This window comes from Neolamprologus multifasciatus, chromosome 11 (genome assembly GCF_963576455.1).
Source record: "Neolamprologus multifasciatus chromosome 11, fNeoMul1.2, whole genome shotgun sequence".
Taxonomy (NCBI): domain Eukaryota; kingdom Metazoa; phylum Chordata; class Actinopteri; order Cichliformes; family Cichlidae; genus Neolamprologus; species Neolamprologus multifasciatus.
The window spans coordinates 23,779,609-23,805,299 of NC_140449.1; the positions used below are offsets into that span (position 1 = coordinate 23,779,609).

The 25,691-nt window shown below is 41.2% G+C and overlaps 1 protein-coding gene across 6 annotated transcripts in view; it reads left to right on the forward strand.

Annotated features, from left to right (window-relative positions):
• The window catches only part of znf574 (zinc finger protein 574), an 84,004-nt gene that overhangs the window by 339 nt on the left and 57,974 nt on the right, over positions 1–25,691 (forward strand). For 3 of the 6 annotated variants that reach the window (XM_085177664.1, XM_085177665.1, XM_085177669.1), the window contains exons 2-7: positions 5,336–5,493; positions 9,272–10,454; positions 10,537–10,751; positions 11,237–11,416; positions 11,654–11,748; positions 13,787–13,881. In XM_085177664.1, the coding sequence (XP_085033790.1) occupies positions 5,336–5,493; positions 9,272–10,454; positions 10,537–10,751; positions 11,237–11,416; positions 11,654–11,748; positions 13,787–13,881 (1,926 nt within the window). Of the gene's footprint in view, positions 1–5; positions 558–1,365; positions 5,060–5,335; positions 5,494–9,271; positions 10,455–10,536; positions 10,752–11,236; positions 11,417–11,653; positions 11,749–13,786; positions 13,882–25,691 lie in introns of those variants that run through there. The other 3 variants (XM_085177667.1, XM_085177668.1, XM_085177666.1) reach the window with 3 other exon arrangements.

The window sequence follows — 25,691 nt, forward strand, 5'->3', positions numbered from 1 at the left end:
TAAGCACCAGTGGTCCAAGTGGTAAAAGGGTTTAGTCGCTAGCAAATGCGTCGTTGACGCCCGCTGCCAAGGAGTAAAACGCAGGGTGTTTTAGTAGCTTCCGAGCTAGCAGGATAGCTGGCTGCCACGCCGCGGACATGTTAGCAGCTTTAGGAAGATGGCCATCGCTGCATGTTAGCAGCAATCTGGTGGTCCGAGATAAAGCTCTTGGGCTGCTAACGGTTAGCCTTCGTTAGCTCGCTGATTAGCTTTCCTCCCAGCTGTTTCATATCAGACCTCCAACAACGAAGCAAACGGGACGTTTTTGAATGCGTGAAACATGAGTGACTTTTATTTTTTAGATCACCCCTCATCCGAGTCACATTGTCTCTGCAGTAACCGCTCTGAACTAACGGCTAGCATTTGAAATAACACATCCGTGGCGCAATATTAGCACATCGTAGGGAGGGAAATAATGATAGGTGCTTGCAGGTAAATTGGCAACTGCATATCACATTTCTCTTTCTCCCTTATTGCTTGACTGAGGTGTAGTCAGTAAGACGTTACAGTTTCTGCAGGTAGGAAAGACCCAAACAGACACAGTGGGGCGTTACTGGTATGCCATGATATCAACAAATGGCATAAAACGAGATTTATCCATCCATTTATATATGAAGATTATTGCTTGACTTTGTTTTTAAACTTGTGTAAAATTTTCATGTTGTAAGTCAAGGCCAGTTAAGTTACTATATATGGTTTCTCACTGTTTGGGGTAAACATTTCTTTAAAAGTGTGTGTGTGTATACATATAAAAAAAATATTGGAAAAAAGTTCAAAGAACTGTTTACCTAGGGTTTGTTTTTGTTTTTTGACTGATACTGGCATTTTGGCATTATTATTTTTAAACATATAACACAAAGCACAATCCTGTCCAACTGCTTCATGGTACTTTGTGATGGTACTGTAAGGTGGCAGTAATCTTTAGTAAGATGCTGAGCGTTATACTTCAAAGACTTAAGTTCATTTTGGGAACATGTGTACACACTGAAATACGGGCTGTATTATTCTGTGGAATGTTACTTGATCAGCTTTCTTCCATAAAAGACCAAAGTGGATTTCTGTGAAAGAAAGTAGTACATCTGAGTGAAAATTGAGGCCACTTTGAAGGAAAAGGAAATCGTCAATTGTAGATCAACTGAAAAAAAGCAAACAAACTCATGTATAACAAAGAGTGGGGAAAAAATACTGTGGTACTGGTGGTACCACTTATTTTTTTTTTATACAGAACTAAATGAAAACAAATAATAATAATGTTGTTATTATTATTATTAATAATTTCATTATTATTGTTATTATTATTAGTAATAATAATAAAATAAGTCAGTTTTACCAGTAGTAATACTTGAAATAAGAAAAACAAATATATGCAATTTCAGTATGATTTAAAAACTGCTATAAGTAGGGCTGTTCAATATGACCATACATATCGGATGATGATATGAAAACATCTATCGTTTCATGTTATATCGTTTGTTTCTTGGTGTCGTAAAATAGACTGTTTCCGGCTGTATTTTTTTCATTCTTTTGCTGATCACTGTAGTAGCTATATTAATTTCTTAAAGTTCTGTCTTGCTCTTATATTTACAATAACCACACTACAGACGGACAAGCGACTTTTTTGTTAGTAACAATGACGTTAAGACCATTGTGTGGCTCCGCCGTCCACTTGTTTATTTTCCACATGGTTATGAAAAGTCTGTACTATACAAGTTATGCCGCAAACCGGTCCGCACCACAGACTCAAACACGACAGACCTCTTCAACCACCCACGCAAGAAGAGTATGAAGAAGGTTTATGGATTAGGAGCAAAAAAGAGCCGTCAGGTGCTCAAAATAAACCTTAGACTCAAATGTTAGAACAGGCTTTTTTCTGCAGCACACCATGTAATAAGTACAAAGAAAATGGCAGCTGTTACAACTTACGTCTAAAAATGTAAAGCTTCATGCATCAGTCAAAACACTCGACTCCACGTACACGGCACCCAGCTGAGAACACTTCACACAAGTTCAGTTGCTCGAGATTCATAGAATTTACAGAAAATGTAAAATTTCTGCGATTTATATCGTTGTCGGGATGAGAAATCTTTATATATCGAGAGGTTTTGGTCATATTGCACAGCTATAAGATCCTAAAACAAACAAAACATGTTACCATTTATAGCTTAAAAATGTCTGTAATGGGTTAAATCTCTCACTGTATTACTGGATAGTGTGATATAAACTTTTGTCCAAGGTCCATTGACAATGATGTTGCTACTTTTATACTAGTGTATTCTTTAGAAATAGTGTTTCGCTAAACACAACTACTGTAAGTCTAAAAATGGACTTCCCACCATTTTTATGCCATACATTTCACAAATTTCTAAAATGCTACACACAAATTACACACCTGTCTTAACATTTAGAACAACTGTTGAACTAGATAATGCATAATGGGATTCATCAAAATACAGCACTTGGTTTGGAAGTTATGACCACAGGTGAGGAAGTAGGTAGGGGCCAAAAAACATGATTTCCAGAAGAACACTGAAGTTTGAACTGCTCCGGGGCACTGCTGATTGCTCTCATGCAATGATACCGTCACGTAGCCTTATCTTTATTGATTGGCTGGGAGAAATCCATGTGGTTCTACAACCTCACAGTGAGGCATAGAGAGGCCAATTCAGATATCCATTAAAGATACTAGTTGGATTTTGGAATACCTGTGAAAGCTCATTACACTGTTAAATAAAACTATTGTTGCTCAAAAACCCAAAATCAGAGCAGTAAGACACACTTTTTTATGGCTTATCTCACATACACCACCATGCTGTAAATACTAAATATTTTGTGCCAATAGTGTGTGTTTCTTTCTCTGTATGTTTTTTAATGTCTAATGTCTTTATTTAGACCGGTAAATAGGCTGTAATCAACAGGATTTAGGAAAGAAGTTGTATGTAATATAAAGAAATGGCTTGTTTTGCAAGTATTTCTTTTGACTTTGCATTATTGTACGTACTTGTGTTCTACACTGTAATCAACCTGGTCCTTTATGACTACTTAAAATATCTTTATAAAAATGTTATATTGGAATTTCTGCTGCCCTCTTGGCCAGATCTCTCGTGAAAAAGACATTTTAATGTCACTGAGAGTATATATCTGGATAAACAAAGCCACTATTGTTAAAGTCACTTAGAGAAAAAGTGATTGCAGCTTACATCGCAGGACAGGAATTTTCTTTCTGGCTCAAACTTGACTTGGTATCATTCACGAGATATATGTGGATTTGTTTGACAGGTTAAGTTATTTACGACCATATATAAATACCAACAGTGGGTTTTTTGGCACAACACTGGGTGTACCGTGTGTGTGTGTGTGTGTGTGTGTGTGTGTGTCCCCACTCCTTGGGAACATTTAATAAAAACTAGGGGTCCTCTCGGTTTATGATAGAAGAAAAAATATAGTAAAGGATTTTTTTATTGTTCATTTTGAGAATAAAGTGGAAATGTCAAGAGTAAAGTTAACTCCCTTAGTCCCTGGGCATTTTGCATTGTGCCTTCATGTGGATTTGTGAAATACCATCAGTCGCAGCCTTGTCTTATAATGCAACCCCCCCCCCCCCCCCCCCCCCCGACTAGACAATTTTCTGCATCACATTTGTAATACTTAACCCCACACTGTATATATGTTCTAAGAGAAATACTTTAGTTGTTCTCTAAGGTATGATTTTAATAACTCATCTGCACAAGGCATTTTGTTGGGATTTCACCTGCCATGAACATAAATTTGACATCAGTGTGTCTTGAAATTGGCCGCTTGATTAGTGCGCTTACAGTAAGAGATGTCATAGATGGTCATTGTGATGCTTCCTCCTTGATGTCCACTGCAGAAAAGCAGCTGTGGTTTAACACACAGTTCCCTGATGTGCTGATGCAGAATTATAGTCTTTTCACAGTAAATTTGGAAACAGTCCTCACACACAGCTTTTGTCCACATCGCATTTTCCATTATCCAGAGATTGAAAAGAAACTTCTTTTCAGTGTCTGACCACAATCCTCTGTCAAGGTCTACAGGCTGTTTGTCATAAATTAGAAAAAAATAGTGCCAGAGTTATCTGTGTTAATAACCACAGGTTTATCTTTAAAATGAGAGAATCAATTTTAGTTGAGTACGTCCTATCAGGATAGTTGCGGAGAGGCCGCACTGAAGATGTCTACAGCAGGTTGTTTGCTAAAGCAGTCACAGTTTCTTTAAAGAGTACTCTGGTTTGTTAGTGTTTTCTAAGGTTATTTCTCACTCAGAACGAACTTTCACATCCAGTGTATTGTATGCAGCTGCATTTTCATTAAATGTAGTAAAGAGTGCCAACGCTTTTGAACAGTTGGCCCTGCAGGCCGTGATCAGAGATCACTTACTGTAAATGGATAGTAACTTCATGTATTTGCTTGACACGTGTGGTTTCATTATGATTACCTTTAGGATGAATTAACATTGCATAATTATCAGCACCCTGACCTATATCAATACTTTGGCACTGGTGAGTCTGGTACCAGTACCAATTTATTACTGCTCTTAAGTCCCTCTGCTTATTCATGAGATGTCTCATCAAAACAAAATCTAATTATATCACCTGTATTAACCTTTATATTTCCTCGTTGTCTGCCAATTAAAATGATAAACCAGAAAGTGCGTTGTTGAATTGATGTGTTTCAGAGATAAACACGCGTGCCTCTCACTGGGTTTCTTTCAATTTGAAAGGTTTCTTTTTTTCAAAGAGGAGCATTGCTTGTGGAGGTCTAAATGCTATCTTGTGAGTAGGAAGGCTTACAGACGTAGTGTTTTGGTTATTACATTCGACAGGAGTGTGAGCTAGACTGCACCACCAGTGGGTCCAATTACAGAACATATCTAATTGATGCTGGAGCTGAACACAAGCTCAGGCCGTGAAATGGCACAGAGACAGAGAGAAAGAGTTGGCAAGGTCTCCACCTGAGCAGCAACCTGCATGGTCAAAATAACAATTAGCTCGGCTCAGTGCATGGTGAGTCATCTTGGCAATCCCACAGTTTGCATACTGGCAATTGTGTCCAAGCTGCTGTGTTGATTAAATATGCAGACACTTCTTTTCATCAGAAGAGGGCAATGTTCACAACCAAACTCCAAATGTAAAGCACTTACAGATCTGTATAAGATTCACGTAGTGATGTTACTTATTCAAAGCATGCATTCATTTTGAGAACTGTTGCACTTTTATCTACATCAGCTTGCATTGCTGCACTTCTCATGAAATGTTTTTTAATTTCTAATCCCCCTACAGCCATGGAGAATTCGTCCGTCTACATGTGCTTCCCCTGCTACCAGGAGTTTAACACCCTGGAAGAGGTCCTCAAGCACCAGTTGACATGCACTGCTGGCGACGAACCGCCAGACACATCTGGAACCAACGCCATCACCGTCCCGGTGCTGCAGACACAGGTGAGCGCTGACACAGTTGCCACTCTGCCGTTTTTGTCATGTGACTGTGATTTTTAGCTGGACAAAAAGGCGATTAAAAGCCTTAAATTATGACAGCGTGGCCTGAAATGACCATCTGTGTGATCACATAAAAGCCTCTGAATCATATCTGGAGAGTGACTTTGAAGTGACACGTTTAACTTTAGTCATAAATTCACAATGCACTGCTACTTATCAAAGTAATAGTGACCTTGGTGCGAGCACTTAAGATGGTGTTGTTTGTGATTATTTACTGACATATTTCAAGGTGCTGCTGCATATTAGTCTCTGATTTATGTGCACCCTGACATCATGCCTTTAATCACAGAGTAAACAGTAAGTCTTTTTGGATTAGTGACAGAAAATTAGCTGTAATATAAGTTAACAATGATTTGCATTTGCGTTGTCATTTTTTCTTGTTTGCCCATAATGGACATTAAAATGAAGAGAATCTCAGTTCATGATGGTTTTCTATTACATATTTACTTTGGAGAAGAGAAAATTCTCCCCATTTTGGCTCTGGTTGTATTTTGACTGAATTAGGACTTGATTTAGACCTTTACTGTTATGTACTCACAATAGTTGTGTGTTAAGGTAAGAAGATTATTAAACAGTTCAACTGCTTCCTGTCTAGTAATGAGAAAAGAACACATTATCATGCTGTTCGTCTGAGTAATGAGTCACTACTCAGGGAGACGTGTGGTTGTGCGTTAAAAGTAGATTAAGAATAGAATGTTAAACTATGAATTCAAACTTTTTATGTCAGAATGAACAACAAAACATGCTTTATAGTTTGAATAAGCTCTCACAGTCTGTACTTATCAGACTTGTAGGCTAAGCCCTGTTCTCAGTGTTGGTGTGTACAAGATTTTCTTTCTTTTTTTCTTTTTTTCAAGACATATATTAGGTTATGTCAGTGGTTCCCAAACTTTTTTTGCTAGGCCCCCCCTTTGTTTTACAAGAAAAATGTTCACGCCCCCCACCCCCCTGCACGCACACGCATAAACACATCTTCCAACCACACACCCAAATTTTGCTCCATTGCGGTTTCTTTCACACATCAAACATTTAGTAAACAATTAAGCAAATACAAGTAATTTGCAATAGATGACAGGTAGTAATAAAATAAACTACTAACTCTTTTACGCTACGTCCACACCTACACGGGTATTTTTGAAAACGCAGCTGTTTCGTCCACACGAATCACCGAAAACAGAGATTTTTTAAAACTCCTTTTTTGCGTGTGGACGAGGAATACAGAGTTCGTCACTATCACTATCAATACATTTTTCAAAAAATGCCTCTCTGTACAAAATGGGTTTAAAAACATAAACAACTGTGGGATACTGATTTGAACCGGGGGAACAAATCGTGGCAGGATCAGCCTGATATTATTTGTATCCCGCTGTAACTTTACTGTATAAAGAGCTAACATCTCCAAAATGTCAGGAGTAGATAGTCATTACAAGTGTTTGTGAACTAAACTACACCCCCCCCCCACCCCACCCCCCGCCGCCATGGCTCTGCGGCCCCCACACTTTGGGAAGGTCTGGGTTATGTGATGCAGTAGCTGCAGGATTAAAAGAAATATGTGCCAGAATTGGTTTATTTTTGAGATGTAATTGGATAAACCAGAGCAGAGGAAAGTGGAAGAAGAGGAGGACATGTGCTGAAAGTGGCAGACCAGATTGAGATCCATGATGCTACATTTACATGTTATCCAATGAGGCTGGCTGAATCACCAGAGTGGTCCTCATGCTGCAGTAATAATGAACAGACTGTTTTCTTTTTGACCACCGTACCCTTTTGCTTCTGTGGGGGAGCTTTACCATCTATGCCATTTTTTTCCCCTTAGTGTTTTCCTTCTGTATTGTTTCCTCTTGTATGTTAATACTGCTGTTGTTTTTATTCTTTGACTTGGCTTTTAGAGGGGTGCAGATATTTACATAATGCACTGTATTCACTATTTCTTACGGTGTGTTTTCAGGTTGGTAAATACTCTTTGGGAAAGCATTAGTCTTCTGAAAATGTGGTCTGAATCGCAGGGTTTGAAAGTTGCATAATGAAAAGAGTTATTCCATTTAACTTTGACATGTTGAGCTGAGTCTTGTGAAGTAGCTGCCACTTTTCTTTTTTATTATTTTCTTTTATTTGCCATTCCTGTGACAGCTTCAGAAAGCCCGCAGGGTTAAAAGCAGTCACTGCCCCTCGTTTAGCAGTAGGGCACGGCTGTCAAAGCTTGTGCCTGGACTTCCATCCTTACAGTCTTCACCATACGTCCATAAAGCGGCGGCGCTCATGACAGACAGATTGCATCCTGAGTTGCCAGCGGGAAGAAGAGCATGAGAAATGCATCAGTCAGAGCAAAAAAAAAAAAAAACCCAATAAATTAAAAAAATCCCCATAACTCAAATAAACATATTACTCACATTTAACATCAGATGATATTTAGCATTTTACTGCTTTTGTTTATGACACATTCAATTAATATTTTTTCTGTAGTAGGAAAAAAATACAAGTTGTGCAAACTGCTTGAGCTTTACAGCACTGTGGATTTTTAGAGTAAATACAAGCAGGCATTATTGTAAAGATGTTTGTTTAAAGAGCACAAACACAAAACGATGCTATCATTTAAAATAAAAAGTCAGTGAAATTAGTTTTAAAACGTGAGTCAAAAGGCAGTTAATGGCAGCATGTGTATTTTGCTTTTTATTTATTATAAAAAATGTATTATATGTTATATAATGTTTATGCACACTATCAAAACTACATTCCTAACTTGGGTATGGATGCAGGGCTTCTGGGGTCGCCTGCACTGTCTGGCAGTGGATCCCGTGGTTTGCAGGATTGAGATTTGGGGAGTTTGGAGGCTGGGTCAGTGCCTTGAACTCTTTGCTGGAGAGATGTTTCTGCTATCTGGGAGGTACAGAAACATTTCCTGGACTAAAACAACCCTCTTAAGGGACTTACACCCTTAAGATTGTAAAAATTCATAATTTTAAAACAAATTAGCACTGTCAGTGCCTTCTTTGTTTTCTGAGCCACCCAGCATTTGAAGCTTGATTTCTACAACAAAAGTTGTTAAACCCAGCGTTGCTGTGTGGAGCCCTCCATCCATAGTACTGCATACTGTGTGAGTCAAAGTCACAACAATGGGAATTTTGAATGAAAAATTAAGCGTTATTTATGGCCACATTTGAAAGCACTGATCCACATGAATGCCAGAAGCCAAGGTTTCCCAGCAGGTCATTGATTTTAATGAGATGATCGATGCTACTCACTTTGCCTACCAGTGGGTTCAATGTTGTGGGTGATGGCTGCGTGGGTGTGTGTGTTGTGAAGCAGCTAGACCACATCTGAGGGTGGTCTTCAGTTCTCACACTCCAGAATACCACAACAAAGAAAATACAAATCATTACATGTTGAACAGCTGTGATTGACAGCTCCAGATGCCTTTAACCCCGACCTTGATGCTCTGTTTTTATCATCCAAATGGGTGGAGGGCGTGAAGGTAAGACCCTGTGGAGTGACCCTTGCAACCCTGATGGGCCTTTTGATTGTTATCAGCCAGGCTGAGGCCTTATCTTGGTTGTCTGGAGCTCTCAGGGGAACCTTGGCTCTAAGCACACACTGCTTTAATTGACCTGAGTACCCCAACACTGAATTCTCATCTTTCATCCTTTAGAAACAAGTCGTTTTATTTGTATAAACAAAGATTTTAAAAAGTGTCTTTATTCTTTTTCCTTTCTTGTCTTTGCAGCAACATATAATAAATATATCAAAGACAGATGCACTCCCACAGATTGAAGTTCAAGCAGAAGAGCCGTCTGTGCAGGCTGTTGAAAGTGCTCCCCCTGAGGATGAAGTCAGCACATCGTCAGATCAGCCCAGGATCCTCTACCAGTGTGGGGATTGTGATGAACTTTTCAAAAGCCTTGTACTTTGGCAGCAGCACCGTAAAGAAGGGGCATGTCAGCAGTCTGACATGTCTGAGAACAAGTCAAAACCAGATTCAGAAACTATGCCAGAGACCTCCTCAGTCCAGAGTGCAACCATACCTTTATATTCAGTCGCTGAATCCTCTTTCTCACAGCATGAAACTAACAAAAATATCGATTCAGATGCAGTTGAAAAAGCTTTGCATGAGCTGGAGCAGCAGGAAGGTACAGAGACCAATTCATCTCAGAGCTCTGATCCTCCTATTTCCGAGGTAGTTTCAGTCTCAAATCCAGATGAGTCGTCACCTAGGAGAAGAGGGGCAAACAAAAAGCCAAAGCCTGAACCTGTGCTCTTGTGCGTGGACTGCGGCTCGTGCTTCGGCCTGGTGTCAGAACTAGTGGCTCACCGCAAGACCCAGCACGGCTTTGAGGAAGCTCTGCATCGCTGCTCCGTGTGTGGGGAAAGCTTTCTAAATACCACTCTCTTCCTCTACCACCGAAAACAGCACCGACAGAAGGGCGAGGAAAAGGCGGTAGAGGTTACGGAATTGACTTCAGAGGTTTTTACTCAGAGCAATGGCGCAGATCAGCAGGACCACGGTGCGACGTCTGCCTCCGCCAGTGTTGACGCCACTTTCACACAGCCCGAGCTGTTCGTGTGCACCCTTTGCCTTCAGAGCTTTAGCGACGAGGGAGGGCTGGTTACACATCGTAAGCAGAAGCACAACCTTAATGAGCCGCTACACACGTGTGCCCACTGTGATTTGAGCTTCATGAACACCACCCAGTACCTGTATCATTGGCGGCAGCACCGCTTCATGCCAGTGACAGAGGTGGCTGATGGGGCAGAAGCTGGTGGTGAAACAGCCACCACCAAACCTCAGGATAGCCCAGAGAGCACAAAGCGACTGCTTTCCTCACCTGGTTCGGCTGGTGAATCAGGTTCCCCCCTTCCTAAGAGAAGCAGGCCTTCCTTCAGGATCCTGAGTGCTAATGCACTCAAAGGTAAGTGAAATTCATTACTTTAAAACACAACTACAAGGCAGTAGTTGGTTTTTTTTAACAAGAATTTTTGTTCTTTACTCAGGAAACAAGAGTTCAGATATTAAAGAAGAATTAGAGTCCAACACTGGTGCAGACTCGGACAACACCAATCACCCTCCGCCTGCCAAGCTGCTACAGGACTGGGCTCGAACACCACTCCCGCACGTGTGCCCGTACTGTGGCAAAACCTTCACGAGACGCGTCTTCCTCCGCACGCACGTCTACAGCCACACCGGAGAAAAACTTTTCACCTGCAAGGTGCCAATCAAACATTCAATCAGGGTGTCTCTGTCTCGAGTCTCGGGAATGACTTACATTTTTGTTGTGCAGAAGACTTTGATGAGATGATGTAATGCTGTGAAGTGAAGGCTGACATCTCCAGCCTCATTATGTTTGACAGACTCCTTGGTGTCTTTGCATAATGACGTCTGTTTAAAGTACAAAAGTAGAATCTGAGCAAATGTAGATATGAAAATGTCCACAAAAGTTTGAGCATCACTGAGCAAGTTACAGGTTCAAGTAAAAAGAAGGCTTCTACAATATAAAACTGATGAGGGAAATAAGTGTGTGTGTTTGGTAAATTTCTGAAACATTTCAAGAATTGTAATTCTCTTACCTCTTTTCATTTAAAAAATTGGGATATGTGACTCGCTCAGAGGTTTCCATACTTCAACACGGCTTCATTTGCTTGCAAATAGTGTTTAAAACTGTTGACACTAATTCTGGTTATTGTTTTTGTGAAGGTCTGCACAAAGTCCTTCACCAACTCGCAGAGCCTGCTGCGCCACAGCATGAGCCACACGGGCAACAAGCCCTTCAGCTGTGATGTCTGTGGCAAAAACTTCTCCCAGGCAGCCACCCTGAAGAGACACCAACGCATTCACACATCGACACTACCTCGCCGCAAGCGTGGCCGCAAACCGGTACTAGCTCCGCCATTTAATATTAATCAAAATAGCTCTCTGATTGAGCATTTTATTTCAAAATCTTGTAAAATATCTTAATATTTGTAAATATTGTTAAATATTATTGATATTGAAAGTGATTTTGATAGTAGGTGAAATGGTAGATGATGTGTTCTGTAATAAAAAACTAAATGTCTAAAATCTTGCTGGCGAAACCCTTTTTATAGATATTGATTGTTGTGTCTGTCAATGCAGGTGTGCAGTTTGGACAACGAAGGAGCTGCTCATCTCTTCCCTTGTCCTAACTGTCCTTCACGCTTCAACACCGAGGATCAGCTCAACCATCACAAGTAATAACACTTTTTTTCTGACGTTATTTTTTTTTACTTTCGGCACCTTGTATTTTGCTGGTGTTGGTGGAAATAACTAGAACGTGTCAATATTCAATCAAATTCGAAATCTGTTTACCGCATAACTACATTAGAATTACATTTGCAAACAGAAGGCAGGACAGGATTTAGATAAACCTCCCTCCCTCTTGCCGGGAGCTGTAGCAGCTGAGCCGTGTCCGACCACTGAGCAAGACCTTTAAGCTGTGTAGCAAACACACTGAGATGTCTGTGTGCCCTTGAGCCACATATGATTGACAGACGCAGGCCCAGTAAATTAAGATGAGAACGATAACTGCACAGAACAGGAGAAAGAGCCTGGTCATGTCCTACCTGGCTGAACAAGGGGGATAGGATGTACACCACAGTCTGTGTGTGTGTGTATGTATGTATATATATATATATATATATATATATATATATATATATATATATATATAAAATTCATATAATATTGACTTAACATGATCTAGTGTGCTAAGTACTATTGTCACTATTTCTTCCTCATTAAACCCAAAGACTTCACCAAAATGTCATCATTTTAAGTCTTTTAATTATCTTGATGTTACGTAAAACACTGAAATGGTTACCGTTACATTATCTAGGAGGAATAAATCGACATCATTGTTGGAGATTAATAAATTAAATACATTTTTTGGTGAACAGGAAAATGTGGAAAATGTGGAGGGGCAAAAAAGGCTCATCTCATTGTCTTGATGACATCCTCAAGTTCACTGGTTTCTGTGAAAAACTCTTTAAAACCTGAACGATCTCATTTTGAAACGGTGTTAACTCAAGGTTCTTTACTACCTTTATCCTGAGCTTTAAACTGCAACGCACACTCTTTATGAGGACACACAATGCTAAGACCTTGAGTTAAGATTGTGGGTTAGTTTTTTTTTTCTTTTTCTTTTTTTTTTTATGAATTAATTTTTTTATATTCCCAAGTTCAGAAATAAACCTTTACACATAAAAAGATATTTGGTTTCCTTTCAGAGAAGATGAAGGTATCAAACTTCTCCTGAAGCTTCCAGCAAGAAAGCAAATAAGAGTGTTTCCAAAGTGGTAGAGAGAAGGGTACGGACGTCTTAGATGTTTACGGAATCTGTAGCATACAAATGTGTCTCATTTGCATGTAAAATGATTCAACATTGAGCTCATTTTCTGCTGATTGAAATATTGATGAATCAACAGGGTTTAAATTAGGTGTCAGTGTACATCTAATTTAAACCCTGATACCTTACGTGTGACGTGACCCCTGCTCATCAAAGAACATCTGTCTTGGAGGGGGCGACCCTGACGGGGATTTTAATCCTTCTATCTGGCTCGAGGTCAGCTGTCCCTGAAATATTGAATTCTATTGTCATTTAACAGGGAACAGAAAGACTCTGGCCTTGGATGGTCTTTGCACATAACCTCTAGCTTCCAATTTTACTTTGAATTAGTCATGTGGCGGATTAATACAGATATTTGTATGTATGTAATATTTAGCAAAGTTGTGGAAACTGAAACATCATCCCTGCTTGTTCTGATTACGAGAAGCTGCACGCACAGCAAAGAAGTGTTTTTTTGTTTTCTCCTTGTAAAAACAGTCCTGATGCAGGAGTAGGTGAATACATCCTAGCAGTTCTCTCCTCCCCTAAGGCTATACCCAGTGTAACGTTATGCAGAGGATAAATATAGTCTTTCATGTCTAACCCTGACGCCTCCCAGTTTACTGCTGTTCTTTTATCTCCGGTTGTTTGTACACTACGCCGGTACCCCTAATTTGACCTGACGTACAGCTAAGTACATATGAGGTGGCAGATTAAGACCAAAACATGACTTTAATTACACACTTTTATGTGTCTCTGAATCAGGACTGCTTAAGTATTTATATTGGGAGCTATAATTGTTTAATTTTATATATGTTTATGTCCTTGGCCTATGATTTAAATGTTTTTGGCTCTGTTTGAAAGTAGCATTAAAAAAAAATGTTAATACTTCTGTGTTTGAACAGATTGTTGCACACCAGCCACCCGTTCCCTTGCGCCGAGTGTGGAGAGGCCTTCAAACGTAGGAAAGACCTGGACCTGCACTCCCTCATACATCAGGGTATGAGTTCAAGACTTGGACTTGTATTTTATATTTTTATAGTTAGCAAGCAGTAGCCCAATTTTCTTTGATATTGATTTTGGTGTCCATTATTCTGATCCTATTCTTTGCCCGAGTTTTTGCACTGCGTCATGTGTTAATCTTACTTCCATCAAAGAGGAAGAGAAAAAGTTTTTTTTTTTTTTTTTTTTTAAATCAGCAAGCATTGATTCAATGAGAAATGAAGAAGCTAATGAAAAACAAAACTGCCATTCGTTTATTCATTACAACACGTTTTGCCTGAAAACTTTCTGGACTACAAGATAGCTGTAATAAATCATGGATTTTTCTGGAGAGGAGAACAAGTGAGTCTGTTTTATTATTGTTTAGTTATTCACTAATAGCTAGCAAGCTAATGCCAGAAGGGCTTCTCCTGGGTCTTAAGATAAATGCCTCCTTGAACAGAATAAATTGTAGTGATAGTCAAAGCTTTTGCTTTATATAATTACTATCAGCATCTTTTAGACACACCAGATATCGATATTGGTAGTAATGCTAATACACAGCTTTTATGCCAATTTGGCAAATGATATGCCTCTGGTTGAACTAGATTGTGGTTTAATTGGATATGGCTCATAAGTTTGCTGTTGTGTTGTTCCAAAGTAAGGATGCTCTGATTCAGCTGGGGTTGAACTTTGTCGTTTAATGTGAAATGGCTCATAGGTCTCTTGCTGTGGTGCTGCAAAACTTAGGAAAGGCCTCGCTGATGCAATGAGGTTTGAATTCGATTGTGGTTTAATGGGATGTTATTGTGTAAGAACAATAATCAAATGTCCATTTTGAAGATTTCAAACCCAAATTTAAAGATGCACAAGATGATGATAGTGGTCACACTTTACTGCTTAATGCCCCTGAGGTCCACCACACAGGACACTTTGTATCATCTTATTACTGTGTTACCTCTATCCAGCTTTCACTTGTTGGCTCAGTCTTTAGCCTTCGTATAGTTTTATTATGTTCAGCAGCTTTTTATGACCCTATAGCTCAAGCTCAACTTGCTCCAGGAATTTAATATGTATATATTGTATTTTTTTGAATAGGTGAAAACAGAATAGTAGCATAGCAGATGTTAGGGAGAAGGTGCTATGTCCCATTGTTTACTAAGGACACAATAGTTGAAACTGACCCAGTGTTTCAAAGATTACTGTCCTGTCAAAACATGGATAATTGACTTGTCGGGAAATTGGTCTGCAGAAGCCCTGAAAGGCTCTACTCCAGAGGAGAATATTATAGTCATTACTACGGTCAGAACACAGTTAACTGTGTAGTTGTCATTGCACCTTGTAGCTTGATAACATTCATCTCAGAAACACCTGAAAATACTTTCCAAGGCTCTGCCAGTCAATCATACTCCCGACAGGGAGAAAATACTGAGAACCTGTGCTGTTCTGTGTAACCTAAGAGAAGATGTCATTCACAAAGAAGCAGAATGAGACGCTGAAATGTCCTTTACCAATGCATAGCTTTAAAACTAACATTATATTAAAATAAAATCAATGAAATCCCTTTATATGAGATTCTGACAAAATATTTCCAATAAGTGGGTAGAGCCAAACCCGCTTGGCATCTTTATTTAAAAGAAAGGGACACAGCACTGCCACCTTCTGGTATGATTTAACTAGTTGTAAATCTTTATTCTTACTCTGACCATGAGTTAATGTTTGCCAATGTGTGTAAATAAATAGAATTAATCATTTTCATGTGATTATTTTATAACAATCTGAGAAATGGGTCATTCTAAATAAGTAATTTACAAGCCCCTAATATTAGGAAAACAAAAGCCATTTCACACCATTTATTTTTTTTTTTTTTTTTTTTTTTTTTTTTTTTTTTTTTTTTTTTTTTTCCGCCTGTCCCATTTGGTTCTTTAGCCGTCAGAATTGTTGTCTGAAGACCAACAAGGATACCCAATGGATTTATTTTGCCAAATGGATCATCATGGCATTGCCGTATTGGTCCATTTGATCGACCTTTGTTTTTATTATTTATTTTATTTTCAGTTGTTACAGACGGGACAGACATGAGTGAGGGATAGGAAAGGGAGAAAGAAAGAGGAAGGAAAAGAAAAACAGAAGGGGAGAGGGACAGTGAGAAAGGGGGGAAGAAAAAATATCTCCGGGATCACCTGTTGAGAGAAAAAGAATAGAAAACAAGCAAAAAAAAAAAAAAAACAAAACAATGCAACATACTATACACAACACCATCGCATTAATCTAGCTAAGTGAAAACAGCAGTAAATACTAAATATTGAATGTTGTTGTGCAGCACGCAGGACAGACAGCGCACAATGTGCTTTGAAGTAGCAGCCAAGAAAGGTGTGATTTAAGTCTACGAATAGTGAACACCCATGTGCACACCTGTGTGGATCGGCGCGCTTGTATTCAAATGGTTTCCCCATGTAATGGTCTGCTAGAGGATGTAGAGAGCCATAGCCCCGTCCCCCAGGGCATGAAGCAGGCATGGAGGAGATCCAGGCCCCAGACATCCAGAGGCCCCAGAGTGCAAGAGCCCAAGGAGGACCACCGGAGGGGCATCCGTGCCACCTTCATGGGAAGGGCTGAGGATCCCCAGATGAGGGGTCACCCAGTAGCCACCGGGCAGAAGCTAGAGGGGGCTGCACCGGCGTGCCCGCCGGCTCTGCCGGCAGCCAGCTGTGCCAGAGTGAACCGAGCCACAGGCACAGAGGCCGGAGGCCCGAGGGCCCCCCGCGCCCCGGAAGAGGCCTGACCGAGCAGCAGGCGCCAGGCCCCGCCAAGTAGTCACCGGGAGTGAGCTGGTACATACCTGAGCGCCCAGCCCCGGACACCAAGAACCACCAACGCACCGACCCCTGAGGGCATCAGTCACCGGCAGGGAGTGTGGTGAGGGGAGATAGGCCTCCACACTTTGGAGGGCCTTGGAGTTCCCAGAGAGGTGAAGTCTAAGACCCGACCTGACATATAGACACAGACAAACAGGCACACACAGACACAGACATGCATTCCCACCCTCATGCACACATATACAAACACTCAGCACTCACCCAACGCAGGAATAAACGTAAATGGACATGTACACACAATCACACTCCCCAAACATACTCTATATCCCGGGTCCAGGTATCCTCACCCCCAGAGATGGAAACGGCACCCAGACCCAAGAGATGTTACCCTTCCCTCCGGGGTGGAGGCAAGCAGACCGCCCCAGGCTCCGCAGCAGCAGGGAGGCCAATCGGACAGCCAGCATCTCTTCCCAGCCCCCCCGCCCCGATGGCTAGCAGAGAACAGGGGTGTGTTAAGACCCCATACCTCCCTCCTCCCGCTCAAGTGTAGTGTTGCTGCGTGTTGCTCTAAAGTGTATTTAAAACAAGGGAGAGCATGGTGCTGCTGCCAGAGAGCAGCAGGTGATAGCACGGCCCCTCCCGAGAACCCTCAATGTCTACATGGATTTAAAATTGAGAGGTGGGCACCGGCGCCAGAGGCAGGTTTGAATACACAGACCGTCTACTGGACGCCGTTAACGTGCCCACCCTCAAGGCCCTATATATATATATATATGTGTGTGTTATGAGAGTGTAAGTAATGTGGATGTCTAAGTTGTGAGATAAAATTGAGGCACAGGTGGCCAGAAGAGGACAGAGGGGGGGGGAATGTCTCCCCTGCACCCTGGTGACACACCCGCACCCCAAAGCCCTACCTGTGTGGGTGGGTGTGGTGGAGCGTGAAGAGGGAGGCAGACGGGGATGGGGAGGAAAAGAAGGGAGGGGAGGGTGTCCCTCCCTAGGGCCAGCTCCCCCGCTGACCCCAATATGCACCCCCGTCCTCTGGTATCCACCAAGGCAAGGGAGCCCAGGCCCATCCAGACCGGGGCCTACGGCAGCAACACCGCCAAGCCCCACAGGACCCGGGGCAGCCCACTCTACCCCACCGCAGAGGAAACTGTACCCACCCCAACATTCAATCATCTCCCAGACTACACAAGACACAGACACCCAGGTTAAGTTTATTCTCCACCTCTCCTATGTCTCTCCCCCACCTGCAGAGTGGACTCCTGCAAAGATGGAACAACCTCCCTGCCAGTTCAAGAGCCCCCCGGTTAGGCCGATGCACAAGAGGCCCCCTGCGCCAGGGCTGAGCCCCCGTGCACCCACCCGCCCACAACCTCGGCGACACACCGACGAGGACCGAAGCCCCCAAGGCCCAGCCAGAGCCCCAGCACGGAGGCGAAGCACCCCCGAACCCCAAACCCCCACGCCCGCCCCGGATCCACTCAGGGGCAGCCAGGCCACCAGGCCAGTAACCTACGTCCGCCAGCACAGACCATCCTCCAGCCCCGCTGCACGCGGCCACGAGGAGAACAACCTCTGAGAGCGACCAGAGCCACTAACCAGGTTATGAACACAACCCCCGGGTTAAGCCCTCCAGGGATAACGTCTCTAGGGGTCCTCCAGGTGCCCTAAGCCCATCCCAACCTCCACATCAACCACAATAGCCAAGGCGGGACCAAACCACGACCCCCCACCCCCGCTAGGTGATGGAGCCGATCAAAGGAGCCCAGAGGGATTGATCTAATGTGGTGGCAGAGGCTATATCGAGACTAATGTGATCTATTAGATAGTTTCTGTATTGGCTAGAATTAAGATTATTTTTATTTTTCCAGTTCATGAGGACCGTTTTCTTGGCGATGCATAGGGCAATAAAAACCATGTGGACTGTATTAATTTCTGTAGTGACATCATCCAAATTTCCCAACAAGCATACTAAAGGGGAGGTTGGAATTTTACATTTCAGACACTTTGATAAGTCCTCACATATCTCGTGCCAAAACTTCTGCACTGGTGGACAGAACCAAAGAGCGTGGATGTAACTGTCTGGTGTATTGCCTTGACAGTGTGAGCAGTTGTTGGCGGATGTAAAGCCCATCTTAAACATTCGATGACCTGTATAGTGCACTCTATGCAGTATTTTGTATTGTATTAATTGCAGATTGGGATTTTTAATAGATTTAAAGGTTTTTAAGCAAATCTGAGACCAGACGTTTTGGTCTAAGCTGACTGATAAATCTGCTTCCCACTTTGCAATAGGAAGGGATATTGATTCATCTATTTTAGAAAGTGTTCTGTATATTTTAGATAATAGTTTGGGGGATTTAAGAGTAAGAAATTGAACCACACTTGGTGGTGTTTGTAATTCAACTTGACTGAGGTTAAATTTCTTTTTTACTATGGATTTAATTTGTTGATATTCTAAAAATCTTTTCTTGTTGATCCCATATTGTGTAACTAGTCTGTCAAATGGAATAAATTCTGTTCCCTCTAATATATGTTCTAAGTATTTAATTCCTTTACAACTCCATTCTGGGAAATTAATCATATTTTTGTTTTGTAATATGTCAGGGTTATTCCAGATAGGTGTACGTTTGCATGGGATTAATGAAGACTCCGTTATTTTTAGAAACTCCCACCATGCTGACAGAGAAAAGCTGATGTTGATGCTTTTAAAGCATTCATGTCTTTTGATGTTTGAGCTAATAAATGGTAGGTCTGAAATCTCTAGATCATTGCATAGTGCCTGTTCAACATCTAGCCAGGGCTCATCTAAGAGGGTACATTTTAACCATTCTGAGATGAACTGAAGCCTGTTGGCTAAGAAGTATTGGTGAAAATTAGGCAGATCTAGTCCTCCTCTATCCTTGGTTCTTTGTAGCGTTTTTAAGCTGATGCGCGGGGGTTTATCTTTCCAAAGGAATTTAGAAATATGTGAATCCAGAGATCTGAACCAATCTTGTGATGGTTTGTTAGGGATCATTAAAAATAAGTAATTTATTTTTGGCAAGATCATCATTTTTATAGTGGCGACCCTTCCCATGAGTGATATGGGTAGAGATTTCCATCTAGTCAGATCGCCTTCTACTTTCTTTAGAAGTGGGATGTGGTTTAATTTAATTAAGTCTGAAAGCTTAGGAGAAACAATAATACCTAAATATTTAATATTTCCAGATTGTAGTGGGGCAGAAGATGAATTGTGGAAGGAGCAGTTAATGGGAAGAACTGTAGATTTTGGCCAGTTAATTGAATAGTCTGAAACTCTTGAAAACCAGTTTATTAGAGTAATTACCTCAGAGAGGTTGATTTGTGAGTTTTGCAGAAAAAGCAACACATCATCTGCATAGAGACTGATTTTATGTTCTACGTTATTACATTTTATGCCCTTAATTGTTGTAGCCTGTCTAAGTGCTGCTGCTAGAGGTTCGATAAAAATTGCAAAAAGTGAAGGGGAGAGTGGGCATCCCTGTCTGGTGCCCCTCAGGAGACAAAAGCTGGAGGATGTCTGGTCATTTGTTCTGATACGAGCTGTTGGGGAATTGTATAATATTCTTATCCAATTTATGAAAGAGTTTCCAAAACCAAATTTGTGTAAAGTTGCAAATAAAAATTTCCAGTTAACTCTGTCAAATGCTTTTTCTGCATCTAGAGATAATATTATGGTTTCAATGTTTTTATTGTATGAGTAGTCTATTAAATTAAGAAATCTACGAGTATTTGTTGAGGAGTGCCGACCTTTTATGAAACCAGTTTGGTCAGGATGAATTAAGAGGGGGGTTATTTTCTCTAATCTCTTTGAGAGAGCTTTGCAGATTATTTTAAGGTCTACATTTATAAGGGATATTGGACGATAACTTGAGGGAAATAAAGGGTCTTTTCCTGGTTTTAGCAGGAGACTAATGTTAGCAGAATTCATATTTGGTGGTAGTCTGCCATTTTTCTTGATTTCCTGCAACATTCCATGGAATACTGGTGCCAAAATTGTCCAGAATTCTTTGTAGAATTCTGCAGGAAAGCCGTCTGGACCTGGAGCTTTATTAATGGGCATACTTATCAGGGCTTCCTGGAGTTCACCTGGCGTCAGTGGCGAATCCAGTGCCATTGCTTGACTGTCTAGTAATTTTGGAAGAGTTACGTTGTCAAGAAACAAATCAATTTCATTTTTAGACGGGTTTATTTGTGGTGAATATAAAGTTTCATAGAAATCCCTAAAAATCTTGTTTATTCTTCCAGGGTCATATATTGTGTTCCCTGATAAATCTTTAGTGGCACATATAGTTGTTTTTTCTTTATTTATTTTTAACTGGTTTGCTAGAAATCGACCTGGTTTGTTACTGTGTTCAAAATTCTGCAAGCGAAGTCTTTGTACAAGGAATTGTGTTTTTCTATTAATAATTTCATTTAATTCTAGTTTTGTTTTGCATATTTTGTTCATTATTTCTTGATCTTGGTGGAACGCGTAGGCTTCTTCTAAGGATTTGATGGTTTTTTCTAATTCCTGAATATTTTTGTTTTCTTCTTTCTTTTTGTGTGATGAGAAAGAAATTATTTTACCTCTCATCACAGCTTTTCCTGCTTCCCATAGAACAGAAGCAGATGTTCCGGGAGTGTCATTAAAGTCTAAATATGAAGTCCATTCCTTTTTAAAATATTTAATAAAGTCTTCATCTTTAAGTAGTGATGTGTTAAATCTCCAGTTTTTACTTGGCGTAGTATTATTCTTGTGTATTAGTGTTAAAGATACAGGAGCATGATCGCTGACAGCTATAGGGTGAATCTCAGTGTCTGAAATGTCACTCAGCAGTGAGCTGCTGACCAAAAAATAATCCAGACGAGAGTAGGAGTGATGAACATGTGAGAAGAAAGTATATTCCTTACTGTTGGGGTGAAGGGAGCGCCATGCATCGCAAAGGCCATAGTCGCTCATATACTGTTTGATTATATTTGTGGATTGCCAATTGCGCTGAGTTCCTGTTGTGTTGAGCCTATCCATTTCTTCATTTAGTCCAAGGTTGAGGTCGCCTCCAAGAATGAGTGTGCAATCAAGGTGTTCAGAGAGTGCACTAAAAAATCCGTGGAAGAATGAGGGTTCATCAACATTTGGACCATATATACTTACAATACATAGTTTTTTGTTCAATATTGATAGTTTAATAATTAGAAATCTACCCTCTGGATCCATAACTGTATCAAGTACTGTAAAATTAACATTTTTATGTATTAAAATTGCTACTCCTCTTTGTCTAGAATTATAACAAGCTGCAAACACATTAGGAAACTCAGGTGTTTTAAGTTCGTTTAAACCTGTAACAGGTCTGTGAGTTTCTTGTAATAAAACAACATCTGCCTGTAGTTTTTTAAGCTGGTTAAATATCTTTAACCTCTTTCCTCTGGTGCCAGCCCCATTTACATTCCATGTGACAAACCTCAGCATGCCCATAATTGTGTGTGTATGTCTAATGATGTAAGCTGGGTGTTCCGTTTAGACGGGTGGAGAAAATGTGGAAACATCACTTGTTTGTAAATAGAAAGAGAAAAAAGTGTGGTGATAGGCTCCATAAGTCTGACTATGTGTGTGACTATTCACTAATATGAACAAGCGTGGCTTGCGTATGTGTCCTGTAAGTCTGTGCTTGCTGTGAGGCTGTTGTAAATGTGCTGCCGTTGAGCGTGTGTGTTTGCGTGATCGTGGTGCGAATATATGGAGAAATAGAGGGTGTTGTTTGTAGGTGAGTGGGGAAGTAGGTGATCACAGCAGTGAAAGACAAGAGAAAGAAAGAAACCACATAAAGTGTGAGCGACAACAAAAAAAAGAAAAGAAACGGAAACATTCCAATTAAAGTAATGACGGAGGGTGACGGTGTTATATCTGCTATGACATCATACTGATATTACTAGGTTCAACCCATGTTAAAGGAGAAAGTGTGAATGAATAAGAAAAGAGTGTAGCGGGTTCTTATCTGGAGTGCAGTCAATATAACCACGGTGTGGTGCCGGGGTCGCGGTAGAGCTGTCCGTCCACGTAGAGCCGGTCCACGGCGATGACAGCGCGGGAGCCTTTCTGCATGAAGCTACGTCGGACTGGGAACAGGACCTTGCGTCGTTCCAGGATCTCTTTGGGGAACTGGTCGTTCACGCTGAAGTCCGTTCCTTTCAGTTCCCTGCCGCGACTCTTCACCTGTTCCTTCTGTTTAAATTGACCAAATTTGGCCACAATAGGACGTGGTCTCCCGGTCCGCGACCTCACGCCCCCCAAGCGATGCACTCTGTCGAAGGCGATGTTCTTTACGGTGTCCTCCGGCAGCTTCAGGTGGATTTTAATGAAGCTTTTCACCGTTGCCTCCGCGTCCTCTCCGGTAGATTCTGGAATACCAGAAAAAACAAGATTGTCTCTCATGCTACGGGCTTGTAGATCGATAACGGACTCTTTTATTTTTTTATTTTCAGTGTTTAGCTGGGTCACGTTATCGGCGAGAGATTTGACCGACTCCCGTAGCGTGGCATTTTCAGCGGCAAGCGTTTCCACCTGCTGCTGGCTGAATTCCAGGGATTCTCTCAGAGATTTAAATTCCCGGTGTAGAATCTCCACCAGGGACAGCCTCGCATCGAAACTGGACAATCGCTTGTCGATTGACTCCAGGATATCTGCGATGTCTTTGCCGGCAGGCGATGTTGTGCCGGGGGAGTCTGCCGGACGACATCTCTTCGATGACGGCGTCTCGGTTTTGGCCGGGGAAGATGCACTCTGGGCCTTCTTCATTACTAAATCTTGGAAGCAGCGTTCGATGTATTCTTGGAGAGCGTCTAAACTCTCCCCGTTGTCCTCCAGGGTGTTAGAGATGATAAGACAGATGTTGTTAGTTATATGACAGTTGGTTAGTTTATTTGGCAGTACTGAAGCTTAAGGAAACTTTGTTAAACTCTACGCTACCATTCGCTTTGTTTTTTCCGCCAAATCTCCGGCGTCTGACGTCACCTACAACATGGGTCGCTTACCTTACCCGTCGCTTACCTTACCCGTCACTTCTTTCACACCATTTATTGTACTATTACAAATGTTTTAAGTCTGGTTGGCATGTTTACAGTTTACAAATTTTTCTGGGTTTAGTTGTCACATAATTTAAACCCCTCTCGTTTCTGCCCACGGGCGGCTCATCAGTAACACGTCAAAACAAGTATTTAAAGTAGATTTTTTTTAAATTGATATTGCATCAAAAGTACTCGTCATAGGGCATATTGATAAGAAACTGTTGAGCATGACTTTGAAGCAAAAATGTGTCAGTTTGGAACATGCCAAGCTGAACATGCTAGTTGCTCATAATGACTCGATGATAGTTGCTCATAATGACGCAATGATATTCTGGACAGTTTGCTCTGTTCATCCTCTGACACATCATGCGTGTGTCGTCAGCATCTTGAGCAGCTGGTACCAGCAGACCACTACCATGGCAACATTATGGGCTGCATTTGAGATGATATATGTGGGTGATATTTGTGCTTCAGGTCAACGTTACACACTTTTGTTCGGTTCACTGCTCATTTGGACGAGACTGTTCCTTTGTCCTTTTTGGCGAGACTCACCTGCACTTGAGTGCTTGTGGTCAGACTTCAGTTCACTATCATACTGACTAAAGGGGAAAGAAATGCTATGTCTATAAGAAGAAGACGAACAAAGTACAACACTTGGTTTTCCCAACATGCAGTTGGGCATGGTGAAGATTGAGAGGATGACTATGGGTATGCTACTGCAAACAGGTCTTTGCATATTTCATCAGAGGTCATCTGTCTTAAAAGTGTGATAGGTTGCTTTGGTCAGGATACTCAGGGACATGATGTCCCTCTTGGTGTCACGGAGCCTCCTACACTACAGATATTACAAAGTGATTGAGGATGTGTGTGTGATTTTTGCATGTCACTGGTTGCTGTTGGATGTGCATGTTTATTGTTGACATCTACGTTAGCTAGCAACAAACTGGATAAATGCATACACTTCTGTCTGAACTGGAGATGAAAAAAGTGGCAGGGCACCATAAGGTGAACACAGTGTCGCATATCCTTACTTTATTTCCAAAGTTTTACTATTTATCATTGAAGGGGTTTTAAATTGTGGTGGAGATGCTGAGAACCCAGCTGTTTACATATCTTGTTGTAATAGAAAAACTAGAGATGATTTTCTGATCCAGTGAATGATTGTAGAATAATGCCGATTCAGCCAAAAATGGCTCTATTTTCTTGTTGTTAATTTACAAAAATATGCCTATGGTATATGCGTTCTTCAGTGCATTAGGTCAATGACTTTCTATTGATTAGCGTGCCATGTGGAGTGGAGGAGCAAGGTGGAGGCAAATGAATTGGGTCAACATGTTGACACTTCATCTTAATCAGGTGGTGTTGGCACACCAACCTCATTAGTTACGCTTGAAGAGTCAGCGTGCGGCAGAGGTCAGAGGTACAGGGCTCCTCTGAGAAAAATGATTGGAGAGATTGATCTATTGATCCATCCAAGGCCATAGGCTGAGATTGCCCTTGTTAAAGGTTTAATTAGACGTTTTCGATAGGGAGCAGAGTGGATCTCCCCCACTGGGACAGACTGTACAGATGGTTAGCAAATTGCAAGTTATTGGCATGACGTCCTATGGACTTAATGATGAACCATCAGTGTCAGCAGTTTCCCAACCAGATTTTTGAAAGCTACCCAGGGAGCGAGGAAGTTTGGTTTACTTTTGTTATGATGAATCAGTTAGATGATGAATGATCTAATTGACACAATTTTGCAGGTTTATAATGTTGTACAGCTCAAATAGGTAACGAGTTAATCACGGAACTTAATAACTGATTAACCAATAAATATTAACAGCTTTTATTTATTAAACAAGAAATGAAATGCTCATTAAAAGTATGTTTGAATGTGCGACCAGTTGACAAGATCTGTAAATGTTGTTCCAGTCACTAGTCAGCAACAGCAATA